The 24,389-nt window shown below is 46.3% G+C and overlaps 1 protein-coding gene across 5 annotated transcripts in view; it reads left to right on the top strand.

Annotated features, from left to right (window-relative positions):
• Window positions 1-24,389, top strand: part of TASOR2 (transcription activation suppressor family member 2) — a 77,923-nt gene that overhangs the window by 42,258 nt on the left and 11,276 nt on the right. For 3 of the 5 annotated variants that reach the window (XM_045072316.1, XM_013059094.2, XM_004757925.3), the window contains 7 exons: window positions 760-832; window positions 928-990; window positions 4,879-5,598; window positions 9,141-9,383; window positions 12,419-13,298; window positions 14,900-15,329; window positions 18,599-22,450. In XM_045072316.1, coding sequence (XP_044928251.1) covers window positions 760-832; window positions 928-990; window positions 4,879-5,598; window positions 9,141-9,383; window positions 12,419-13,298; window positions 14,900-15,329; window positions 18,599-22,450 — 6,261 coding nt within the window. The remainder of the gene's footprint in view (window positions 1-759; window positions 833-927; window positions 991-4,878; window positions 5,599-9,140; window positions 9,384-12,418; window positions 13,299-14,899; window positions 15,330-18,598; window positions 22,451-24,389) is intronic. The other 2 variants (XM_004757927.3, XM_045072317.1) reach the window with 1 other exon arrangement.

The raw sequence follows: 24,389 nt of genomic DNA, 5'->3' as shown, positions 1-24,389 counted from the left end.
TAGGTTTCTTTTTTAACTGAAAAATTACCATATGAATATTGGATTTTCTCTTTGTTACGGACATACTTTTGAGATGGTGATGAATGGAAAAGCTGTTATCTTTATTTTGCAACGGCAGATTTTAGGTAACTTCCCCACTATCTGGGGGAAAATTCCCAGAGTTACTGGAAACATGAAAATTTCAGGATTTTTTTTTTCCTTGAATCCCTGAAGACTGTCGTAGAGGGAAACAAGAAGAATTTATTTTTATCTGCATCTCGTGTTGCCACAGGACCTAATTATGTTATTTTCTTCTCTTACGATGCAGTAGAAAGAATTATTTTATTGGATGGCGTCTTCCAGTCTTGAGTTCCAGGATTCTGTGATATTTTTTGTGTAAACGTGAGCTTAAATCGCTAATCTCAGGTCTGAGTCACCTTGAATTTGTTGTGGCTGAAGGTAACAGATTGACTATTTGGACAGCAGGATGAAATGTCAAGCATCTTAATGAAAAAACTGAAGTGTCGTTTCTAATTGATTTGTTACAGAGTTGAACACTGTGCTAAAACCAGCCTTGATGTTCCAGTTCTTATATGTAGGTCTCACAGGGCCAAGATTATTTGAGCAGTAAGGAATTTGCAGTTTCTGTTACTGGGGACAAAATTTCTCCTGATTCTTACAAACACTAACATTTCAAGAATTGTTTTGCAGAGTGTGGTAGAGGGAGAAGGAGAGAGGGACTGAACCTTTTTCACCTTTTTTTCCCCCCCAATGTTTAAGGCAATCATCAAATGCTTAGAAGATTCGGGGCTTTTCATCTTATTTACCTCGTCAGCCTTAATACCAGAAACAAGTAAGGACAACTTTTTTGAAAACCTTTTTCAGTATGTTCATTTTTGTTTTATAAGATCAACAGCCTAACTTTCTTATGATGTTCATTCTGTGTAGATTTCAGAGACGAGCAGATGCGTCTGCGTGGGTTACATTTATCCCACTCGTCCCTTCCAGCAGGTAAGAACACTCGCAGTCTGGGGGATGTTTTTCAGTCTTCATCGTGACTCTTTAGCACCACTTGACCCTGCTGTTTGCTGCTCTGAAGCCGCTCTCCTTTAACCTCCCTGGCTGATCCCTCTTTCTCCTCTGCACACCCAGTCTTTCCTCTGAGCTTTACATGCCCAAACTCAGGGCCTGTTGACACGTTCACTTAGATGTCGCGGGTGATCCTCAAATTCAGCACGCCCTGAGTGGATCTCCCTGCGAGTTAGCAGCACAGACACAGCTCCCTCTGTCCAGACGCCTCCTCTCCCTCCCCTTCGTCAGCTGAATTGAGCCCTATGGGACCACAGATTGGCTCATGGGGCCAAAAAATTACTCCTACAGTGTATAAATAGGTGTAACTGTGGTATTGAAATTTCAGAGGGCAGTCAGGAAACCCAAGTCTGAAAGGGCTCTGCGGCAGGGGCAGATAAGGACTAAAATCAGAGAAGCACCCCTTGAGCCTGTTATTCTGTCTGCCAGGCCCCCTTAATATCGCACTCTTGCTTCCTGCTACCACTCTTCCCTCAGTGCGACCTCCAGGCTTATCAGTGGTATCATTTCAGTGTGTCTTTGTATAATTATTTAATGCTTGCCTCTCTTGTAGTTTACTGTATCCCTATCACCTACTGGTGCCAGGCAGCTGAAAAATAGCAACTGTCGGGGCCCTTTTGACTCAGTCGGAAGTGCAGAGGACTCTTGATCTCAGGGTTGTGAGTTCAATCCCCGTGTTAGGTGTAGAGTACTAAAAAAAAAGTAAATAAGCTTTAAAAAAAACCCATGTTTGCTGAACAAATAAGTGAAAGTAAATGAGTCACTTCTTTTTTTCCTCTGAGGATATTTCCTTCCTATTTTATAATCGCACTGTGTATCTTTTATTTATTTTTATTTATTTATTTATTTATTTGACAGAGAGATCACAAGTAGGCAGACAGAGATTTTATTTATTTATTTGACAGAGAGATCACAAGTAGGCAGAGAGGCAGGGGGTTGGCGATGCGGGGGGAAGCAGGCTCCCCACTGAGCAGAGAGCCCAATGTGGGGCTCGATCCCTGGACCCTAAGATCATGACCTGAGCTGAAGGCAGAGGCTTAACCCACTGAGCCACCCAGGTGCCCCACATTGTAATATCTTTAAACACAAAGTTCTATATAGCATTTATAAAGCTACAACCAATACAAAAATGTTTTTAAAGTTGATTTGTTAGAAATTGTGTTCAGTTACTCAAAGCAGAGAACTGTACCATCCTGGGCATCAGTTTGGACGAAGACCGACATTACCAGGTATAAGAACACAACAGTAGTAGCTCTGCACCATTCTCAAGCTCTGCCGTGTCTGCTGTCATTCCAGGGCTGGCTGGCTCAGTGCCTCTGACAACAGGTCTGCGCATAAGGGCTGTGCAGAGCAGACGGACTGAGACCTGGCTTTGCCCACGGTCAGACAGCAGACTCCTGAGCTGCCTTCCAGCCCCGATCCCGCACTGTCCCCTGTCGCCTGCAAGAGCTTGGACTTCATCCTTATTTTTATTTTATCTATTTGCTTATTTATTTTTATTTATTTAAGATTTTATTTATTTATTAGACAGAGATCACAAGTAGGCAAAGAGGCAGGCAGAGAGAGAGGAGGAAGCAGGCTCCCTGCAGAGCAGAGAGCCCGATGCACGGCTCGATCCCAGGACCCTGGGATCATGACCCGAGCTGAAGGCAGAGGCTTAACCCACTGAACCACCCAGGCGCCCCCAACCTTATTTTTAAACATACTTCCAGCCAAATGAGGAACACTGGTCCCCACGCCACCAGCAGTGGCGCAGCACAGGGCTCCTGACGGTGCACAGTGGATGGCTGCACTGCTCTGCTCACATCCTCCTCTGTGGTCCTTGAGATATGTGGGAGCATTCAGAGGTTCAAAGATTTTTTATTGATTTATTTGACAGAGACACAGCGAGAGAGGGAACACAAGCAGGGGGGAGTTGCAGAGGGAGAGGGAGAAGCAGGCTCCCCGCTGACCAGGGAGCCTGATGCAGGGCTTGATTCCAGGACCTCAGCATCATGACCCAAGCTGAACGCAGATGCTCAAAGACTGAGTCACCCAGGCGGCCCCTGTGGTGGGTTTTTGTTGTTGTTGTTTTTGTTTTTTTTAAGATTTTATTTATTTATTTGACAGAATTCACAAGCAGGCAGAGAGAGGAGGAAGCAGGCTCCCCGCTGAGCAGAGAGCCCGATGCGGGGCTCGATGATCCCAGGACCCTGAGAGCATGACCTGAGCTGAAGGCAGAGGCTTAGCCCACTGAGCCACCCAGGCGCCCCAACCCTGTGGTGGTTTTAAATGCACACTTTGCCTAGCAGACTTTAAAAGTTCCTTTTCGTAGATTTGTCAAGTTTATTACAGATTACTTTGTTTCCTTCTTGAAATAATGAAGTTGTCTAGAAAAATACTACTTGACTTTGAACTGTCAGCTCCATGTAAGAACTTTTTTATGTTTCCTTCACTTGTTACTTTTTAAATGATGAACTACTCAAAGAAAGGGGTTTTTATTTTAATGTCTAGCTACATTTTCCTGTTTATTCTTATTTGCTCTTCTTTTCCTTTTCATAATACAGGCTCAAGGTCAAGTGTATTCAGCTAGGACTAACTTGGTGTTTCTTAATTTTGCAGTTACTTTTTCTTTAAAAAGAGTGGCATGACTCAATTAACTAACACGAGGCCTTTGTTGCCTTAAGATTTTTTTTCCTTAAGATTTTATTTATTTGGGGCTCCTGGGTGGCTCAGTGGGTTAAGCCTCTGCCTTCGGCTCAGGTCATGATCTCAGGGTCCTGGGATCGAGCCCCACATTGGGCTCTCTGCTCAGTGGGGAGCCTGCTTCCCCCTCTTTCTCTGCCTGCCTCTCTACCTACTTGTGATTTCTCTATCAAATAAATAAATACAATTAAAAAAAAGATTTTATTTATTTGACAGAGACAAAGAGCACAGTAGGCACAGCGGCAGGCGGAGGGTGGGGAGAAACAGGTACCCTTGCTCAGCAGGGAGCCAGTGCTGGACTCAATCCCAGAACCCTGGGATCATGACCTGAGCTGAAGGCATAAGCTTAACTGAGTGAGCCACCAAGGCACCCCATCTCTGGTTTTTGTTTTTGGTTTTTAATCTAAGAGTTACTGATGTCTTACCTTTTCTAGGACTTGATGAGCCACTTCCCCAGTGATCTGACCTTTTCCCTTTTCCCCCTCTTACTGTTTATTTTCCTTTAGGTTAGTGATTTGCTGAAAAAGTAACATTTCAGTCAGAGTGAGCCAAGGAAAGAGAGTGGAACACAAGACTAGTCAGTTTAGTTAACTTATTTTTTTTAAAATGCTTATTTCATTTTAATGCCAGTAGTAACCATGATATTTTGGGGTTACTTAAAGATTTTATTTTCTGTAGGTCAGTAAGTTTGCATTGTAACTTTTTAAAAAGAATTTGAAGTAAGCTAAATAGGTAGGACCGATTTTAAAAGCAGGAAATGAGCATTGGAAGTACTTTAAAGCAAATCTGCAATGGCCCCTGAGCTCATGCTAGCCTCCTGGTCAGATGAAATGGAGCTGCTTTCCTCAGTCTAACCCAGTGGTCGCACTGGAATCACTCATTTTTGATTCGCGAGCATGCGTGCGTGTGTGAGAGTGATTTCATGTAAATAGATACATATATTCATTAAATGTACCCATAGGTCTTCTGTTAATTGTCAGTTAAGTTCCCATCTGAAACACTACCATATTTAACCATCCCATAGTCTTGTAAACTAAAGCATCTTCTTCCTGCATGCTTTTGTAAAATTGGGGGAAAAAAAAAAAGATAAAACTTGAGGCTTGAATGTATGTGTATATGTTCTAGGGCTGAAAGAATTGAAAGGTGAAGATGACATCTCATCGAAGGTGACACCTATTATACCTGCCCTTAATTGTGCCCTGCTAGAAGCAAAGAAGTCATTTACTGAAGAAGGAGTCTGTCCAAACACATTAATAAAGCATAGTTTCCAAGAACTGTGCAAGGCAGACAAAGGCCCTGCGTTGACTGCTACTTCCCAAGATGGAATTCAAGAGTCTACATTCTTTGGCCAACTGTCCAATGGCTTTGACTTGGCTCCTCCAGCAGAAAAGTGCCCTTTACAGTCTTTAACTCAGTTGAAGTCTTATTTTTCAGATCCCAGTGGGTACGTTTTGGAAGTGTCTGCTGCGTTAGATTTCTTGGCAGAGCGTCCTCAGTCCCCTTGCATCTCAGATGGAGTTTGTGATGCCGGGTTCTCTTTAGTTATGACTCCAGATCCTGAACTTCTGGACTCCGAGGTGGAAGTAAGAAAAGAAACTGAAACCAAAAAAAACCCTGAAGAAATGTCTAAAGCCAGGCGGGGATCTCTGGTTCCGTTAAGTGCAGCATCCAACCTGAGAGTTCAGCCTAAGAGAAAGGCAAGCACGCCGCCAGCTGTGCCGAGCAAAAGGGTGCACTTGTGCCGTCCCTTCCCCAAAAGAAATCCCGCCGGAGCGAGCAAGGGTTCGAGCTCTGCAACAACTCTCAAGTTAGTTAAAGGACCGTTGCTTCCGAAAAGAAAAAGAGGTCAGTACGGTTTCTGTGGGCTATGAAATGAGCATGAGTAGTAGCTATGGTGCTTTCAGCACGGGCTGTCTGATGGCGCGCCCCCAGCTGGGCAGTAGCGGGTAGAAGTTTGGTGGAAACACCAACATTTCTCTCTGGGGGATTTGTGTACTTGAGTAGCACCGATCTAGATGGCAGATGAAGATCAAGAAAAACTGTTAGATACCTTGAAAGCGCCCTCACCGAAGGCTCGTGTTTCATTTGTGAAGTGGTTCCAGCCTTCACTCACTGGTTTCCGCTGCATTCTAGGCCGTGGCGGCTCCGTGTCCGAGCTGTCCTGGGAAGAGGGATAATGGTGGAAGGAGAGGGTCTTCACAGACCAGGCTCCTCGAGCGCGGCGGGACTTGATAACCAGTCGTTTGCGCTTGTGTCAAGAGGGAAATTGCATGCTGGACTCTCCAAACCTAAAGCAGCCTGGGGCAAGATATCCTGTCCTTAGTGTGTTGTGTATCAGACTTTTAAAAATAGTCAGCTAAAACAGGCCTAGAGACCTGTATGTTGACACAATCCTACAAGTGGCTTGTTCCCCCCGTCAGTCGGGCGAGAACCAGCGTCTAGAGCCACTTAGTGTCTAGTCAGATGCGCCGAGGCAAACAGCACAGCAAACCATGTGATTCTGGCTCAGAGTTGGCTTAGTTCTGTGCAGTATAGTTTGCTTAAAAGCAGGGAACCACATGCTTCGTAGCCCCTTACAGAAGGGGTCAACCCACTGTGGCACCGGCCCCCCAAGTGTTTACCTGTTGTCTCTGGCCACTGCACACCTGCTGGCACACACGAGCAGCTGTGACTGAGACCAAAGCTGAAAGTGCGTGCTGGCGGCCCTCCGCAGAGAAGGCGTGCTAACTGGACGCATAATGTTTGGGTTTAGAAATGTTGCTGACTAAAGAGGAAAACATCAGAGCTATCTAAATCCTCAGGATTCTAGATAATCCAGGCTGTGCCCTGCGGTTTAACAGACAGTTATTTCTGGCTTACTGTAGCTTGAGAGATGAGGCGTGTGTGAGGACGACGGCAGGCACGGCGGCATAAAGCAGTGACTCGGACTGTACAGCTGCTCCGAGTGCGCTCCCGGCCGCCGTGCTGGGTTTCCGCGGTGCACGAACCAGTTTCCTCCGAGCTGCCAGATAGTCTGTCACCAGCGTACATGTTGTCACTGTCTCTCTAGTGTTTTTAATTTCATCCCTGTAAGAAGTGTTTTATGTCATACAGTCTAGTGCGTGCAAATACGTACATGATTCACTGAAACAAAAATTTCAAAGAACATTCACCCCAATCTAGCATTTTCTCTTAGTGCAATTTAGCATTTTCTCTTCTGTTTCATTTAAGAACGGATTCTGGTTGCAACCCATTAAACTTATTTTATAGTCCACCAATGAATTGTCCCTGCAAGTTTGAGAAACATGGCATTGACTGATGCAAATGGTCCCTGTAGGGTCACCTCGTGCCGTGTTTCTCTTTCCCGCCCAGACCTGGGTTGTGTGCGGTCTTCCCGCCTGTGCAGCTGCCGGGCGCCTCCCCTAGCGCTCGGCCCTCTCATCCTGTTTTCTTTCTCTTCTCATTTTATTCTCAACTGTTTCCCTACTTGATTTATATTTTGCCTTTTTTGTGCTAAAATTTTTAGAAAATAGCTGGAGTAGAATGAGAAGTCTTGAAAATGAAACCCATGTTGCTTTTTTACTTGTGATAGTTGAGTAGGGAGGACAGGAACTTGACCCGGGGAAGTGTACCACATTTATTTATTTATTTATTTTTAAAAACACTCCTTTCTCAGTTTCCAAAGGAATGAAATGAAATTGGTCTCTTTTTTCTACATTTCACTAACAGTCATCACACCTTACTAAACTAGTATCATGTTCCCTTTTCTCAATTAGAAATACAGTTGATCCTTGAACAACATGGACTTCAGGGGCACCAACCGACCTCCCATGCAGTGGAAAGATCTCTATTGCTTTTGTGTCCCCAAACTTAATTCCTGTTGACCAGGAGCTCACTGATAATACAAGTCACTGGTTGACATGTACTTTGTATGTCTTATATATTATACATGGTATTCTTAAAATTATGTAAACTGGAAAAAAGAAAGTGCTATAAGAAAATTATAAGACTGGTTGCCCCTGGGATGGCTCAGCCAGTGAAACATCCAGCTCAGGTGGTGATCTCAGGGTCCAGAGATCAAGCCCCGCTCAGCGGGAGTCCGCTTGAGATTCTCTCTCTCCTTCCTCTGCACCACGCCCCCTCGCTCTCACTTGCACTCTCTCTGTCTCTCAAATAAATAAATAAAATCTTCAAAAAAAAAAAATCATAAGGGGGGGGCGCCTGGATGGTGCAGTCGATTAAGCACGTGACCCTTGATTTTGGCTCAGGTCATGATCGTGGTCATGGGATTGAGCCCCACGATGGGCTCTGCATTTAGTGTGGAGTTTGCGTGAGACTCTCTCCGATTTCCCCTCTGCCTCCCGTCGCATCCCTGCACACATGCGTGTGCACTCTCTCGAATAATACATCTTTAAAAGGAAACTCGAAAGATAGTACATTTATAGCAGTGTACTTAGATTTATTAAAAAGGAATCCATTCAAACCTTGTTGTTCAAGGGTCAACTGCAGTGTTTTCTGTACAACGTAATTTTAAAATATTTACCAACACTTGTGTGATATTTTTATTGATACCTTTGGGACTAAATTTTTTGGTGGCAACAGCTGAAAGTAAGAAAAGTTTTCAAAGGGAACATACCTTTTTTTTTTTTTTTTTAACTCTTAAAAGGTTGAAACACTTTCTGTTGTTCAGTTAGCAGGTAGTTACAAGGCTTTTTTTGGTACTTGCCTCCTAGCTGTTCCCTTCCGTGTGAGAAGCAAAGCGAAGCACCTTGTAAGAGAGATGAGCCATCATAAGAGACTTATAGGGAGTTAAAAATCAGGTGACGGATTCTTTAGTGGAGCTTCCTCTGTCTGCTCCGTAAAGATGATTTTTCCAGTGGTGCTAAGACTTGGGTATTTAGGAATAATCAAGTGAAGTCTGGAAGTTGGTTCTTTATGAATATATATAGTCCCTTCTCTGCAGTGCAATCGCAGTTTCATCTACATTACCTTGTGGGAGCTGTGTTGTTTTCTATAAATTGAATTCTCTGATCTCCAGTGCGGCGAGCTACCTTCTTCAGCCTTCACCTGCCCCAGCAGTCAGGAAAGATTATGGAGAACTTTTTTCCTTTAGTTAAGTCATGCCTTGTTTTTATAAAATTAATACTTTGACATTCTTCTTCACCTGACAGGCTTATATATATAGTTGGACGCTTAGAAAAATCCTATTCTTCCATTTATCTGAGCTCTTTTAACTCATGCTTTGTTAAAAAAAAAATTTTTTTAATGAAATACCCCAAATTTATATTTTCTTCTCTATTGCTAAAGTTACCCCCTCCCTGTGAAAACAAAAGAAGTCAAAGGAGAAGCTATTGCTGATAAATATTGGAGCCCGTACCCCTTAAAACACGCTATGTTTTCTACATAAGGTGCTGACGTGCTGGCTGCACACTTTGTACAGACAACCCAATTGGATAGGAAAAACCAAGACGCTCCCATTTCTAATGATGCTCCAGTGGCAACGAATGCTAAGAGGGCAAGGAAACAAGAGAAATCGCCAGTCGAAACTGTTCCAAGGCCTAAGCCTCCCGTGAAGAAATCTCCACAAAAGCAGAGGGTAAACCTAGTAAAAGGCAATCAGAATCCCAGAATCAGGAAGCAGCCACAACCTGGTAAGAAACACTCTTCCTTGGACTTAAACACCGCAATGCGGACTAATTGAGATCACCAGATAGTGTATTGACATAATCTAAGAACAGCTGAAATTTACCAACAGTTCCTGCTATTTCCTTGAGTTTGGAAGCTAAATGGGCTAAGTAGGTGGGCTTCCTGTTGTAAATGAATCTGTTACATGCAGGTTCAGGCCTTCACAAAATAGACTTCTGCTTTTTGGCTTGCATAAAGCCTGAATGTGAGTGGTCAGGGTAGAGAGGCTTTCTTATAACTAAATGCACACAGGTAGTAGCTGACAATACTTTTCTGGGCCATAATCAGTTAAAAAAGTAGAAGGTGTTGAGTTTATGTGTCCAAAGGGAGGTAGAGATTATTGAAGACACTCAGTGATCCAGAACCCTGTGTTTGGTTTTAAAAGGCATTAGATTAATTTTAAAAGCAGTTTTACTTTCCTAGTTTTGCTTCAGTGAATAGTAAAGTTTTAGTTGTATGAATAAATGCCTGACTGCTCCAGTTCCGTATTTTCAACTGCCAGACAGAAAGCCCCGCTGTCCCCGTAGACTTCCCCTCCCACGCAGATGCACGTGGCGTCCCTGTCCTATCTCCCCCACATCTGTGTGGCCGCGCAGCGTGTTGCTTCCAGCCTGCGGCGTCTCTAACTCTACTTCATCTTCCGTATTGAGGCCTGCTGGGTGCATGTGTGTGGTTTTTCTTGTTTTAACAAAATGTAATGTCCTTATACCTTTGTATACCTATCAATTTTCTAATTCTGCTTTCTCCCTCACCTATTTTTAGATTTTTTTAAAAAAACTCACGGATAGTGGGAATTGAGAAAACATTGTTTTGCTGGTTTGGGTATTAAGGATAACTGTGTTTTTTTCTGTATCTTTCATATTGTTTTATGACAGAAGGATTTTTTGTGCGTTTTGTTTGGTTTTTGATGAGTGACAGTTTTTTTTAAGAGCTTGTCCTGTGATTTGAAAACCCAGTGATTGCGGTTTTGAGACACACACCTACCAAATGCAAACTCCACTCGTCTCTTGGGCGGTTCATAAGGAGGCCTTGCCCACACCTCCCCTCCTCCCTCCTGCTGTTTCTCGCTCGCCGGGTGTGGCCCTGCCCTGCCACACACTCTGCACTTCCCTTCAGGCGTCGCCCGATTTCTGCTCTGTGCACCACATTCTGCACAGTGAGGCCCTCCGGAGGCCTTTCCCGATTTTCTGATCTTCTCTCAGCTCTCTGTTTCTTTCGTTCCTTCTGGGTTTTTGACAACACTGTGGAACCAAGTCCATACTCCTCCCTAATCATTGGATGTGTCTTCGTCCTGTCTTTCCATGGAATTTGTAATTTGATTTCAAATGAAATTGTAAACATTATGAAGGAGTTTATAAACATTATGAGCATAGATACACATATAAATGCCTGTGTGCTTAGCCGTATCATTCGAATTATTTGCACCAAATTGGTATAAATATTTGTAGATATTTGTAGACTCATGGATCCATGGGAGGAATGCAGTTGGGTATTGGCAGAAAAGTGCGCCCAGAAAATGAAAAGTTTTTAAAATATGTGTCTGAATCAGGCTGGTTTGTATTATAAACTTCTATATTTATTGGGCAGCCACATTCCGAGTTAAAATGTTAAGATTGCCACCTTTTAAATATCTTAATTTTTCTTTTATTTCTTAGTCACCTGTACTAATCTGTTTAATCATTTCTGATACTTCCAAGTACAGAATTTAGAGAAAGCTCATTTTTGATACTGAAACGAATGGTTTTCTGCCCCTTTTAAAGTTTTCAGCATAGCTTTTCTTTATTGAACTCTGAATTTTTTATATATTTTATTTGGTGTTGTCTTGTATTTTTTAAAAGAGATTATCAGTATTCTGTTTTTAACTGATTGAGAAGTCAGTAATTCAGTGATGTTTCCAGTAGATCCGTGGGGCCGGTGAGGTGATTCTCTGCTTTGGGTCATTCTCTTCTACGTAATCCCGTTGAGTTTTGCTGTTTCACATAAGCGGGCAGTGGTTGGTTACTTTTATCCTTCCCACCACACGCACACACCTTCTCATTCTGCGTGATGGCCGCACAGGCCAGGGTTTTCTCTTTAAATGGATTCATCACTGGTCTTTGCAGGCAGGTTAATAATTCATTTCAGACTTGCTGCCGATGTTATAAAGAACACAGTTGGCTTTTCTGTTCGTGCACGTGCTGCAGGGAATCGATGCCAAGTGTTGTTGTGAACTTTGTCCTTCATGATAGCAGCGTCTCAGGAGGCCGGACTGACTTCCTGAGAATGCAAGTAGGCCACGGTAGAAGGCTGGCTTTCTGCTCAAAGGCAGGTGGGTGGATTGGATCCCCTGCAGGAAGGAGAATTCTCGACAGACAAGGAGATTCGCTATTTGCAGACAGGAGAGGAAATATCTTCAGGACAGAAATTAGTTTTAGGTGATGAAATCAGTGATTCTGAATGAATGATCCTACGACTCTTCTGATTTTTTTATTTGTGTCATTACATGCTCTAATGAAACATCAGTGTGGTGAAAAGTTGTTTCTAGGTTGAACTTAGGTGATTTCTCTAACAAAGCACTTGTTAAGGGGCACAATTTCTGAAAGCGTGTTAACGTACGATATTATCCAGTTCAAACTTAGAAATTCTTATGTTCTCATTACACTGTAAGCTCTCTAAGGACAGGCCTCTTGTTTTTTATTCTTTTTTCCCCCCTCTGTATATTTCTCTAGCTGAGCAGTGTACCTTGTATGTAGTTCAGCACCTGCCTTTCTGAAGGTGATTTCTTCTTAAATCAATATGCACAGTCCTTAAGATTTGTTCCCATGGTAAATATATTACATTAGAACTGGTAGTTGGAACAAACCTGTCTGATAGTAAAATCTCAACAAATAATCTGTGTAACCTGTCCAGAGGTTCTTGAATATATTGACTTAACCCTGATTTTCGCTAAGCCATAGTAATAATATAGTGGAGAAAGTATATGGCCATCAAATGTTACATGTCTTTTCCTTTTATACTGAAGCAAAAGGAGAAGCTGGTTCACAACTTCCATCAGAAATCTCATCGGTTGGCCGGGAGGATGTTATTAGCACTGAGGCAGCTCCGGCAGAAGACAGCTCGGTGGCTCCGAGAGATCTGCCTGAGAACTCCATGGTCACCTGTGACTCCCAAGCCCTGAATATGCTAGCTGACCTAGCACTGAGTGCCGCTACTTCTGCCACGCCGCCGTCTGAACCCAGACACTTGCCCTGTTCCTCTGAATCACCGCAAAATGATGCTTTGCTTTCTAAAGAACATTCTGTACGTGGTACGTCTGACCATGAATATCACAGAGGAGTTAAAAATCAAAAAGGTGGACTGTTACCTAAGCCCGCCTCTCAGAAAAAGAGTAGTCCGGCGTCCCACTGCCCCGTCAGCCAAGAGAAGGAGAGCTTGGCTCCCGCCAGTCCGGCCCCCGTGGCAGTCCCATCAGCCCTTCCCGAGGAGACAATGGAAACCCATGATGCAAGCCAAAGCTCTTTTGTTGCCGTGGAACATTCCTATGCCCTGCTCCTTGCGGAGCATTCGAAGAGATATCTACAGCAGAGAGGGATCCCCAGCCCCGCTTTCGCCAAGAACGGCCCCAAAGGCCCTGAAGCGGGAACCCCCGTGGGGAAAGTGATGCCATTCCGGCACCAGCAGAGCACCTCCCCGCTGCAGAAGCTGTGCGAGGACCCGGCGCTCAAGCTCAGGGGTAGGCTGCTGTCCTCCAGCCTGAGGGACTCCCGTTGCTCTCATACCGTGTTCAGCTGTGACGGCTCCTATAAGGTCACTTTCAAATGTGACACGGAATATGTATTCAGCTTGGACAGCAAATATACCAACAACCCCCTGGAGAAGACCATCATCAGAGCACTGCATGGGTGAGTAGGGGGACGCTCCATGAAGTGGACGTGACGTTGGTGTTGAGATGAGCACAGTGGGGAGGAGCCCTCGCGTCAGACGTTGGGGAAAGAGAAGTACTGTGGTGACTCCGGTAACTTAGTGGTATCAGGCAGGCGTGGCTACTGACAACCGAGAAAATGACGCTGTTTTTGCCGCTGTCGGTGGTCCCATGGAGACCTTTTGCAAGCTGACATGGGCCCTGTGAACAGCTTTCCATTTTGAGATGTTCCTACATAAGCCTTTGTGGTCTTTGAATTACAGTATTTAAGTGAGATCTTAATGTAAAATCGTGAGATAGAGAAATAATGCTTTACAGAATTCTGGAAGAAACATTTCAAGATTTACTTCTGGTTTGTTAAGCTGGTCAGGTTGTTCTGAGTGAGCAGGTTTACATAGGGTTGTTCTGTAAAGCCTAAAGGGGCCGAGGCAGGGACAGCAGAGGGACTGGAAGCACAGGCTTTGGAGTGTGGGCTGACGCGGGGCTTAGCGTAGGTTCTCCCACTCACCTGGCTTCTGTGACCTGGAAGAGGTTCCTGTGCTTCTCGATGCAGCTTATCTAGGGACCTCACTGAGGTGCAGATTGTGACTCAAGTCTGTTTGGGACAGGGCCTGTGAGTCTGCATTTCTAACATTTCCAGGGGATGCCAGTGGAGGATGGACGTCCGCGGGGAACCCTTTGAGTACGGACGGGTTAGTAATAGCTACAGGTCAGGCTGCTGTGTGCCTGAGGGTTTTGCGCGGTGACTGGCACCTGTTAGTAAGTGCTAGTCGTCACTGTTCACAAGGAGCCTCGTGGCTGGGAATGGCACTCGGTTACCTCTCTGTGGAGTGTTCCCGAGGAGCGACTAAGTCATATCAGACTCCTCTCCGCGCACTGGTTACCAGCTCGCACTCACGGGAGCACACACTTATCGTTCCCATCTACTTGGGGTCTTTCCTTAACCTTCATCCTGCTTAACTGAAGCCCAGCTCTGCGACCCTCTGACTCTTCTCATGGGCGCTCTCTGCTAACAATTTCCCCGGGCCAGTGGCCAGAGACGCTTTCTCGCTGTGTGGTTTCAGGAGATTTTCCAGGACTATCATGTGAAAATAGTGTAGTTCTGCTGAATTGCCTATAGAGATATTTTAATTTTTAGACTTTCCAGTTATGAGAAGAGACACACAGAAATAGGAAAGAAATGATTTGGCCAGGCTTGCCAGAAATGAGGATTTGGGTGGTTGCTGGAGCCATGCTTCACATAATAGGTATATTGTGTCCAGACAGGGCTAGAGTGGAGTAGAAGAAAAGTCCTAGACCAGGACCCTGGAGACCTGTGCTCCATTCGTGGCTCTGCTGCATAAGGGTTTTATGATCTAAAAGAAGTTACCTTTCAAAGCTCTGATTTCCAGTTCCCTCTTCTGCCTCTGTTAAGTGAGGGAATTAGATTCACTGTCATTATTTGTTACATTAACCTCATTTTTATCTTATTCATTATTTCATGTTCCTGTATTTTTAATATAAAAATGAGCACCTTTAAAACTAAGATTAAAATCACCGGTTTCAGTGATTTTTTTGCATGTTTTCTCTTTAAAATCTCAGGCCCTGGAACACTGACTTGCCTGATAATGTGGAAGAAGTGAAGCTTTTACTGCACATGTGGGTAGCTCTGTTCTACAGCAATCAAAACAAAGTCCTCCGGTCATCCCGAAAAGTGGTGGAACACAGCAACCCAGCAAAATACGTGTCTATCAATAGCACATTAGAATCTTTTGAATTCAGTGAAATCGAGGAGTCCTCCAGCGTGGAAAGATGTTCTGTAGCCCCTCTGCTGGGGACCAGCAAACCTCCCGGAGGTCATGCTGCCGCTGTTTCCTTCCCTGACACGGACTCCTTGGCTCCCTCCATGAAACCGCCGCCCGCAGGAGGCTTGGAGTTCTGGATACAGAATGAACAGAAAGACACGTTTGCCAGAGAAGGTCATCCAGATCTCCCAGGAAGCCAGAATTTCATTTATTCTTGTCATAACGAGGTAAGTAAAACCCAGCACTCTACGTGCTCACATTTTTTAAGAAATTTCTTTTTTCTCCTTGATGTAAAATCACATTCAAAACATACCATTGGTTTCTTTTAGGAAGGTGCATTCTCTATATCTATGTAAAGGATAAATAATACCAAAAACTTAGTTTCCATAAATATTGCTCTGGATTGTCTACAGGTGGAGATTTTCTCCATCCTGACTGAAGAAGCAGACGTAAAAACAAACCATGGAAGTCACATGGGTGTGGGGCCAGCCATAATGGTATCACTTCTTAGCTGTATAATTTGGGACAAATTACTTGTTCTCTCTGAGCATACTGTCTTATCCTTTAAAAGAGGTTAAATAATACCTGTTGTTACTTAGAATAGTTTTTTTGTTTGTTTTTTGTTTGAGAGAGTAGGAGCAGGGTGGGGGGTGCGGGAGAGAGGGAGAAGCAGACTCCCTACTGAGCAGGGAGCCTAACACAGGGCTTGATACCAGGACCGTGACATCGTGACATCATAATGTGAGCCAAAGGCAGACGCTTCACCGACTGCACCACTCAGACACTATAGAATAGTTTTTAAGGATCAAATGCAATAATAAATATTAGAAGTCTTTGATAAACCTCAAACTGAAATGGAATATTTAAAAATTATTTGTGAAAACAAATGCTGGAACAGAAAGTACAATGCCAGGCTCCGCTAGGTCTGTCAGTAACTATTTATAAATATGGAAAATATATTTTGTTTCCTACAGTGTTCTCAGCTAATGTTCAGCAGCAGCAGATCGTCACATTTTAACTGGAACAGATATAAAAGAGTTGTATCAAAAGTCTGTAAGGAAACGGACTGACAAAACATGGGCCTCTTTAAGGTCTCAGTGTCCCTCTCTTCCAGAATATTTTTGCCGTGGTTTGGGCCCTGCAGTGCCTGGTTTAACATTGAGTCGACAGCATTTCTGTCCTTGGGATGACTTGAGGAATTGCGGGTCCAGGGGCAAGCCTCAGAGAGCCATGCTTGTCTGTATGGAAATGAAACGAGTGGCGTGCTGCGCGCCACACACTGGTCTGCGCCTTCTGCTCACGTGAGCTTAGTCTCCCACAGCCTGATGCAAAAGGACCGCGCTCCTTTCTCCCAGATCAAGGAGCCTAAGTCTGCTGCTCTCTCTCCCCCTGCCCCTTCCTCCGCTTGTGCTCGCTCTCTGAAATGAATAAGTAAATATATCTTTTTAAAAAAAGAATCTTGGGGCGCCTGGGTGGCTCAGTGGGTTAAGCTTCTGCCTTGGGCTCAGGTCATGATCCCAGGGTCCTGGGCTTGAGCCCCAGGTCAGGCTACCTGCTCTGTGGGGAGCCTGCTTCCCGCTCTTTCTCTGCCTGCTTGTGATCTCTCTTTCTCTCTCTCTCTGTCAAATAAATAAATAAATAAATAAATAAATAAAATCTTTTAAAAAAATAAAAGAATCTCTACCTTAGAATAAGAAAATAAAGTTTAGAAGACTGTTTACTACCCGATAAAGTATTTTTTGTTGTTTTAATCTGTAATTAGCTATCATCATTACTAATTCTAAAAATGGTGTTTTTGCAAATGTGAAACCAAGAATTAAGAAGTAGAGAGAGCATTAAAATTCATTTCTGTGGCATATACTTGAGTTTTTTCCCATCATCTCCTTGGCTGCTACGCCTGTACTTGAAGGGTGTGTGCACAGGCACTACCCCCTGCACCTTCCCCACGTGGGCGCACTAGGTGTGTCAAACACCCCAGCACCACAGGCGTGAGAAACCGTTGACATGTTGCTCATAGTCATGTGTTTGATTTTGTGTGTGAATAAAAAGAACCAAATAAAATAAAAAGTTCTTTATGTTTAAACACATTATACTTCACCAGTAGTTAAAAAAAGGAAGTATCGGGGCACCTGGATGCCTCAGTGGGTTGAGCCTCTGGCTTCAGCTCAGGTCATGATCTCAGGGTCCTGGGATTGAGCCCTGCATTGGGTTCTCTGCTCAACAGGGAGTCCGCTTCCTCCTCTCTCTCTCTGCCTGCCTCTCTGCCTCCTTGTGATCTTTGTCAAATAAATAAATAAAATCTTTTAAAATAGTGTCCGCACACACACAGGAAGCTGGTGACAATTTGCATTTCACTAAATATGCAGGCACGGTGGGATTGGCAACCACGTTGTGACTTGAAGGGTCACTGGAAGGTTTCAGAATGACTTTTACCATCAAGACTTTCCCGTGCTTTGTGTCTGGTCAGTCAGTTCCTCTTAAAAATGGAGTCTTCGCTCTACCCTGCCATGGATGTGGGTCAGTGCCTTTCTGTAAGACAGAAGGTCTTTTTAACAGACTTGAAGCCCAGGTCTTGACTTTCAGCATGATCGCCTGAAGGTGTGGCAGGAAATCTGTGACTAATAATGTTCCAAAAATTACAGGTATATGGACAGTGATGATCAGTCCATTTTACCATATTCTGGACAAGACCATGCTTCAGCCTTAAAACAGACCCATTCCGATGAGGTCATCGGAATGTCCAGAGATTTTCTGCTGATATTTAACCTAATTCCTTCCTGCAGTCCTTTTGGTTCAGTTCGGCAATGCAGGCTGCATTGTTTTCTGTTGTTCTGTTGAGTAGGAGGCACTAAAACGAGACCTGACCTCCAGTTACAAGCAAAGAAGAAGGCTAAAGAGTAGATCTTTATTTACCAGAACAGAGGTTGACAACTCGGAAGAACTGCCGATCAGTCCTACTTCATACAAGGGATCCTAAGTTACCTTTCCTCGTGGGAAAGTTCCAGATGGCAGTGTATTTTATTCTGATTGAAAGCTGGTGTTTAAGTTGTTCTTGGCTTTAAAAACTATCTTTTAATCTTAAAAAGAAGCACTTAAAACTGAGTCCTTTTTTCTCTAGTACTGCATTTCTGCATCAGGCAGTGAGGTTAGCAAACAGGCTGCACTTTCAGGTCTTTGTACTTGTCATTGGTCTGGCCGCTTTTCTTCCCAAAAGGCAATTAAAAAAAAAAAAAAAAAGGAAGACGGAAGGCTATGCAGTTGAAGGTTTGAAGCTCTCATTTGTGTGTATATTTATTTAGAGAAAAATTCCTATTTGGGGCTGTTGTAAGTATCTAAAAAAAGAGCAGTTTGCTTGATTTCTACCCTGTGATAGTCTTTAAAATTAGAAGATTCGAAAGAACAAACTGACACTGATTCTCGTCCACTCTGTTCTTCTCCACACGTAAACGTGAAAAAGAGTCTGTTTGACTCTTGATTTTTCTTTTTGTCATTTCAGATCATTGGGGAAGCAGCTGAACGAGGCCCATCAGATAAGCTGGAGACTTCCGGTCTTGTTCTTGCTACTATTGGAAGTACCCAAGCTAATGGACCCGACATTCCCGGCGCAGACAAAACCTTTGAGCCACTTGATAGCACAGGAGCGACTTACAACGATACTGTCGCACAGACCACATTCAGCAGGACTTACGATGGGCTCGGCGATCCGCTGGTGATCTGTCAGAAATCTGCATGCGGTGCCCTTGACAGCGCGGGGGATGTCTTCCACGCAGCGGCGCAAACAGAACCCAGTGCTCTCCAGGGCCTCATCCGGCAGAGCGGCCCCCTGAGCGGAGACTGTCAGCCTGCCCTGGAGAGGAAGGGTGATCCAGAGTATGTGATGATTAATCTGGAACCAGTTACCTTCACTTTTGAAAAAAATACCTACGTCCCAGTACAGACAGACGTCCCAGTGCAGACAGACGTTGTAAATACAGGCCGGGAACCGACAGCCTTTCATCCGGAGTGGATTACACCGGTGTCACCTACCGGGAGTCTGAGGCGTCCTGCATCTGCTTTTGAAAAGGCACAAACACAGGGCCTTAGGGACGGTCCCTCTCCCACAGTGTCCAAGCAGAAAGGTACTAAATACCTTTGCGCCTCCTCACTCAGCGAAGAGGTACCTGCAGAAGAAATGTGTTCGCTGCGAAAAGGGATTCTGGTTCCATCCGGCAGCTTGGTGGTGGCGGAGGCGTTGTCGTCCTTTGAAGGTTCTAATTATCCGGCACCCGGAGAAGAGACGAAGCCCTCTCAAGAGCTTTTCCTGCACACCCCGAGCCTCCTTGGCATATCTGCGGAAGAGGTCATAGAGCCATCCCAGGTGCAAGACGCGGTCTCGCTGGCCGCCTCTGCTGCCCTGGGACACGGTTCCGCGCGTGACCGCGCTCCGCCGGCGGGTGGCGCCACAGTCGGCTCCTCGGAGCCCGTGCGGGATGGGCGCGGGCTGAAGAGTGAGCAGAGGAACTTGGAGTCCTTTCCTACCGCTTGTACCAAACAAACCGGCCTCTCAGGGAGCAGAGAGGAGGCCAGCCTGGAGTTCTCGGAGGAGGGTTCCGACCTCGACCTCACACTCATATCGCCGCCCACCAGCCCCAGAGAAGGGGCGCCGGCGGGGGCACCGGGGGAGGCCCCCGGGGCAAGTTTGGAACTTCAGGACGCGACTGAAGAGATCATTGAGCCAGAAGAGGTGACTCTCCTAGAAGACCCAGAGGTAGATTCTGTGAATTATACCTCCATGTTCCCTACGATGCCTGAGAAGTCGTTAGAAAGTAAGGAGAGGAAAGGTGACAGTTTACAAACCGTTACCTTAATACTTTCTAAAGAAACTTGCGCCCTTGAGATCGCAGAGGAAGTGAATGTCACCTCAGACTTTCCTTTTGCTTCTTTAATTGAAGAAGTGTCACCAGCTTCCAGTCCTGACCGCCAGGATCCGGTCGAAGCAGCACATCCACCTCAGGCCTTGTCTCTGTGTGGTCTGCAGCTGGCCAGTACACTGGGTGAGGGAAATGACAGATTCTCCCGGATGGGGTCTGTAAACTTGGCCTTGACGGAGAAAGAACATTCTTTTGTTGGTCCTACTTATCCGGTGGAACAAGATAACTTAGGTGGAGTACAACAGATGCAGCTCTGTGCCGAGATGCCTATCGTAAGAAGTAAGCATCCAGAAAGAAGAGACGGCTGTCTGACCCTGCCTGGTGAGCTAACTGAGGAGATTGGCCCAGGGGAGCATGGCGAGGGCTTCTCTGTCTCAGAAAAGCTGCCGTTCCGTGCTGCGGAGCTGGGCCAGCCTGCCGTGGCTGCCAGATACGGAGAGGATGTCAAGCTTTCTCTAGAACAACTGGTGCCATCAGGAAACCCACTGCAGCCAGTTAGCATCCAAAACAGGAATTTCAGTTCTCTTGTCTTGGAGACCAATGAGCCTCCAGGGAGTCCTACAAAGATGATTGAAAATAAGTCTTTGGCAGACACATTTGTTTCTACAACTGCTCCAAGTGGTACAGTGAATGTGGCACTAAAAGAGCAGACCAGCCCTGAAAGTATCGGCAATCATCTCTTCAGCGGTGGTGTGAAGACAGATGAAGGCCTTTACCTGCAGGCTCGGTCCTTGAGCTCTTGCTCAGCTGGCGGGGCTGATACACAGACGCGTGGGCACTCAGAGAGCCCCAGACTGGCTTTTCCCTCCGATGGGGCTGCCTTACCCCGCTGTCCCAGACCCATGGACACAGAGACCGGGGTCCAGACACAGGAAATCTCAGTGGTCAAAATGGCCAGTTTGCTTAAGAATAGTGATGCTGAGGCCAGTTTCCATGAAGAAGCCACAGATCTGGGAGGTATTGACTCCCAGTCAAGCACCACATCTCCGGAAGACAAACCAGACACAGTTCATGTGCTGCAAGATCGGGCAGTGTGTGAAACAAAAGATCTGCTGGACGCTGGGCTTTTCCCCATGTGTGTACCTGCGGATTCATACCATAAAACAGCCATCACTGGTGAAAATACCAGTAGAGAGCCTTGTGCTTCCGTTGTTCCCCCGACTTGTGCCTCTCTTGTTTGTGGAGTCTCTGAGGAGCAGACAGCAAGTCAGGCCTCTGGTGAGGGGCTCAGAGCCGAGGAGGACTCGGGGACCGTAGGTAGAGACGTGCATGTCAGTGTGAATTCTGAGATCCAGTATGAGCCGCTTTCTGGAGAGTCTGATCAGGACTCTTGCGGGGGCCGTAGAAATCCCAAATCAGAGGTAGAGAGTTCCTGCCCTTTGAGGTGTAGTCAAACCAAGAAAGAAGAAGATACTTCGAAAGATGATTACGACTCTTTCCCGAGCCTGAATAACAGTGATAACGAAGAGTGGGGCTACTCTCCCCCTGCCCCAGGGCTGGAGACGGGCACTGCTCCCAGACACTGGCTCGTTGGGTTCAAGAAAGAAGACAGGTATGTGCCCCCGTATATCCAGATCCGAGACCTCCACGGCATCCCCAGGACTTACGCTAATTTCACCGTAACGAAAGAGCTGACAGATACCACGAGAACTTTGCACAGCCTGAGGCGGCACCCCAATTTCACTGCAAAGTGTGGCTTGCTCAGCTCCTGGACAAACACCTGGCAGGTGGCCGATGACCTCACCCAGAACACTTTGGATCTGGAGTATCTGCGTTTCGCACATAAGCTAAAACAAACTGTGAAGAAGGGAGATTCTCAGCCTTCTGCCTCCTCCACCAGTGTCTTTGCAAAGGAGGCCCCTCTCCAGACGGCTGCTGGAGCTTTCCCTCTGACAAGAGTCCCCGAGTCCCCGGCTCTGCAGCTCGCGTCCCGGAGCCGGAGTCCCCTTGTGGTCACGGTGGTGCACTCGGGCGCCCGGCAGCCGAGCCCGCGCGGGAGAGGCCACGCGCCCGGCAGTTGGGACGCTTCTTCCTTGTGGAGGGAGAGCGGCGGCCCCGGTAGAAATCCGCGGGCGGATTCCGAGAGAAACCAGGCGGCTGCGTTCCACCTCAACAGGCTGAGGTACAACACCAGTTTCAGAGAATCCCGGAACGATATTTCACTTCTCCTCCGCGAATACGCCGAATTCACCAAGGTGGTGGCGAGCAGCAAGCCGGCGCTTCGCCCGGACAGGGAGCGCGGCGGGGCCCCCGGGGAGGCCGCCCCTCGCCAGCCGCGCGCCGCCTTCCCGCGGGCGGCCTCCTACGAGGACCTGGTCACGGACCTGTGCGCCAGCCTGCACGTCAGACTGATGAGCGTGGTCAAGGAGGCCTGTCGGAGCCCCTGCCTCTTCTACCTCGCGGAGACCGAGGACCCGTCGTTCTCTGTGAGAGCAAAGGTACGGTGCCTGCCGCCGTCCGACGCGGTCTCTGAGCTCACGGGGCAGCGTGCTTGGCTCCAGAGAAGTGACAGGAAGGGGCCTCGGGGTCTGATGGCCCCGTCTTCACCCGCGCACTGGCTGCTCCGCCGTGGAGGTCACGGGCCCCGCGTTGGCCCGTGCCCGCATCACCTGTGCTTGTCGTGTGTCTCCGTTTTCCTTGTGATCTTTGCTGCCCTGGACAGCGAGGAAGAGTGTAGGCCAGTGACGTGAGGGTGGCTTCGGTTCATGGGCATCTCCTGTTGCCGCGGGATTTATGCATTTTGGGTGAAAACAGCCACGTCCGCTGTTCTCCTCGGGGCATCGTAGGAGGCGGCACAGGCCGCTGACTCGTCCCATCGCGGTGTAGTCGTGTCCTTTGTGTGAAGATGGTTTCTGCCAGGTTCCTGCGCCTCCAGTGTAAAGTTCATAAATAACTTTACATTAATTAACTTATTATTATAAAGGAATTATTCATAATATACTAATGATATAATATAAATGTATCATTATTCATAATTATTAATGATTATTTGCGGGTGGGGAGGTAGACTAGGATATATATAAATACCCTATTCTTTTTTTTTTTTTTTTTAAGATTTTATTTATTTATTTGACAGATCACAAGTAGACAGAGAGGCAGGTAGAAAGAGGAGGAAGCAGGCTCCCCGCCGAGCAGAGAGCCCCTGGGATCATGACCTGAGCCGAAGGCAGAGGCTTTAACCCACTGAGCCACCCAGGCGCCCCATAAATACTCTATTCTTTATCAGACTCCCGCCCCGGGTTAATATCCATTGAAGATTCTTGCCTAAAGCAGCTGCTAATATGGTGGGGGGTCGAATTCCATCTTCCTCGCACGTTTATTAGTGGGCGGTGTGCAGGGGAGAGCTTTCCCGTCTCCCCCACTTGCTTATTTATACCCCGTGGACCCGCGCTCCATGTTGGTTTACTCGGAGTTACCATTTAGGCCCTTGTGTGTGTTCATCGCCGGTGTCGCAGGTGTCGCAGGTGTGCTCCCTAACCCCGCCTCCCAGCCTTCCCCGCCGGCGACCAGGAGTGTGTTCCCTGCAGCTCAGAGTCTGTTAGCTGGTTTGTTTCTTTTTTCTCCTTTCCGTGTTTGTTTTGTTTCTTAAACCCACATATGAGTGAGATCCTGAGCTGCTTCTCCTAGGACGGATTTGCTTCACTCAGCGTAATACCCTCAGGCTCCCCCGCGTCAGGACCGTGACCAGATTTCATGGCAGAGTCGTACCCCGGGTGCACGTGTGTCCACACACCCGCTCACCCGTCCCCGGATGCTTGCACGGCTTTGTAATTTGGCTGTTGGAGATAATGGTGCAGTAAACATAGGGTGCACGTGTCCTTTTGATTTAGTGGTTTTGTGTTCTGTAGGTTAATGCCCAGTAGTGAGATTGCTGGATCGGAGGGCAGTCCTAGCTCGAACTTTCTACGGAGCCTCCTTACTGTCTTCCAGAGCGGCTGCTCCACCAGTTTGCGTTCCCACCAGCAGGCCATGACGACTCCCCTTTCTCTACATCCTTGCCAGCACTTTTTTCTTGTGGGGTTATTTTTTAAGGTTTTTATTATTAATTTCATTAATCTCAACACCCAGTATGGGGTTCAAACTCACAACCCCAAGGTCAAGAGTTGCACAGTCCTCCTGCTGAGCCAGCCAGTCACCCCTCTTGTGTTGTTGAGTTCAAGCCATTCTGACGTGTGAGGTGGTATCTCCTTGTCATTCTGATTTGCCCTTCCCTGCTGGTGGGTGATGTTGAGCATCTTTTCATGGGTCTGCCGGCTCTGTGTGTGTCTTTGGGGAAATTACTGTTTTTACTTTATGACCATTTTATACTTGGATTATTTGTGTTTTTGGAGCGTTGAGTTTGATAAGTTCTTTATATATTTTGGATACTAACCCTTT

This window comes from Mustela putorius, unplaced genomic scaffold (assembly GCF_011764305.1).
Source record: "Mustela putorius furo isolate JIRA1106 unplaced genomic scaffold, ASM1176430v1.1 tig00004033_pilon_pilon_pilon, whole genome shotgun sequence".
Classification (NCBI taxonomy): Eukaryota; Metazoa; Chordata; class Mammalia; order Carnivora; family Mustelidae; genus Mustela; species Mustela putorius.
The sequence above is the reverse complement of the archived record's forward strand: the minus strand, read 5'-3'. Positions and strand labels throughout refer to the sequence as shown.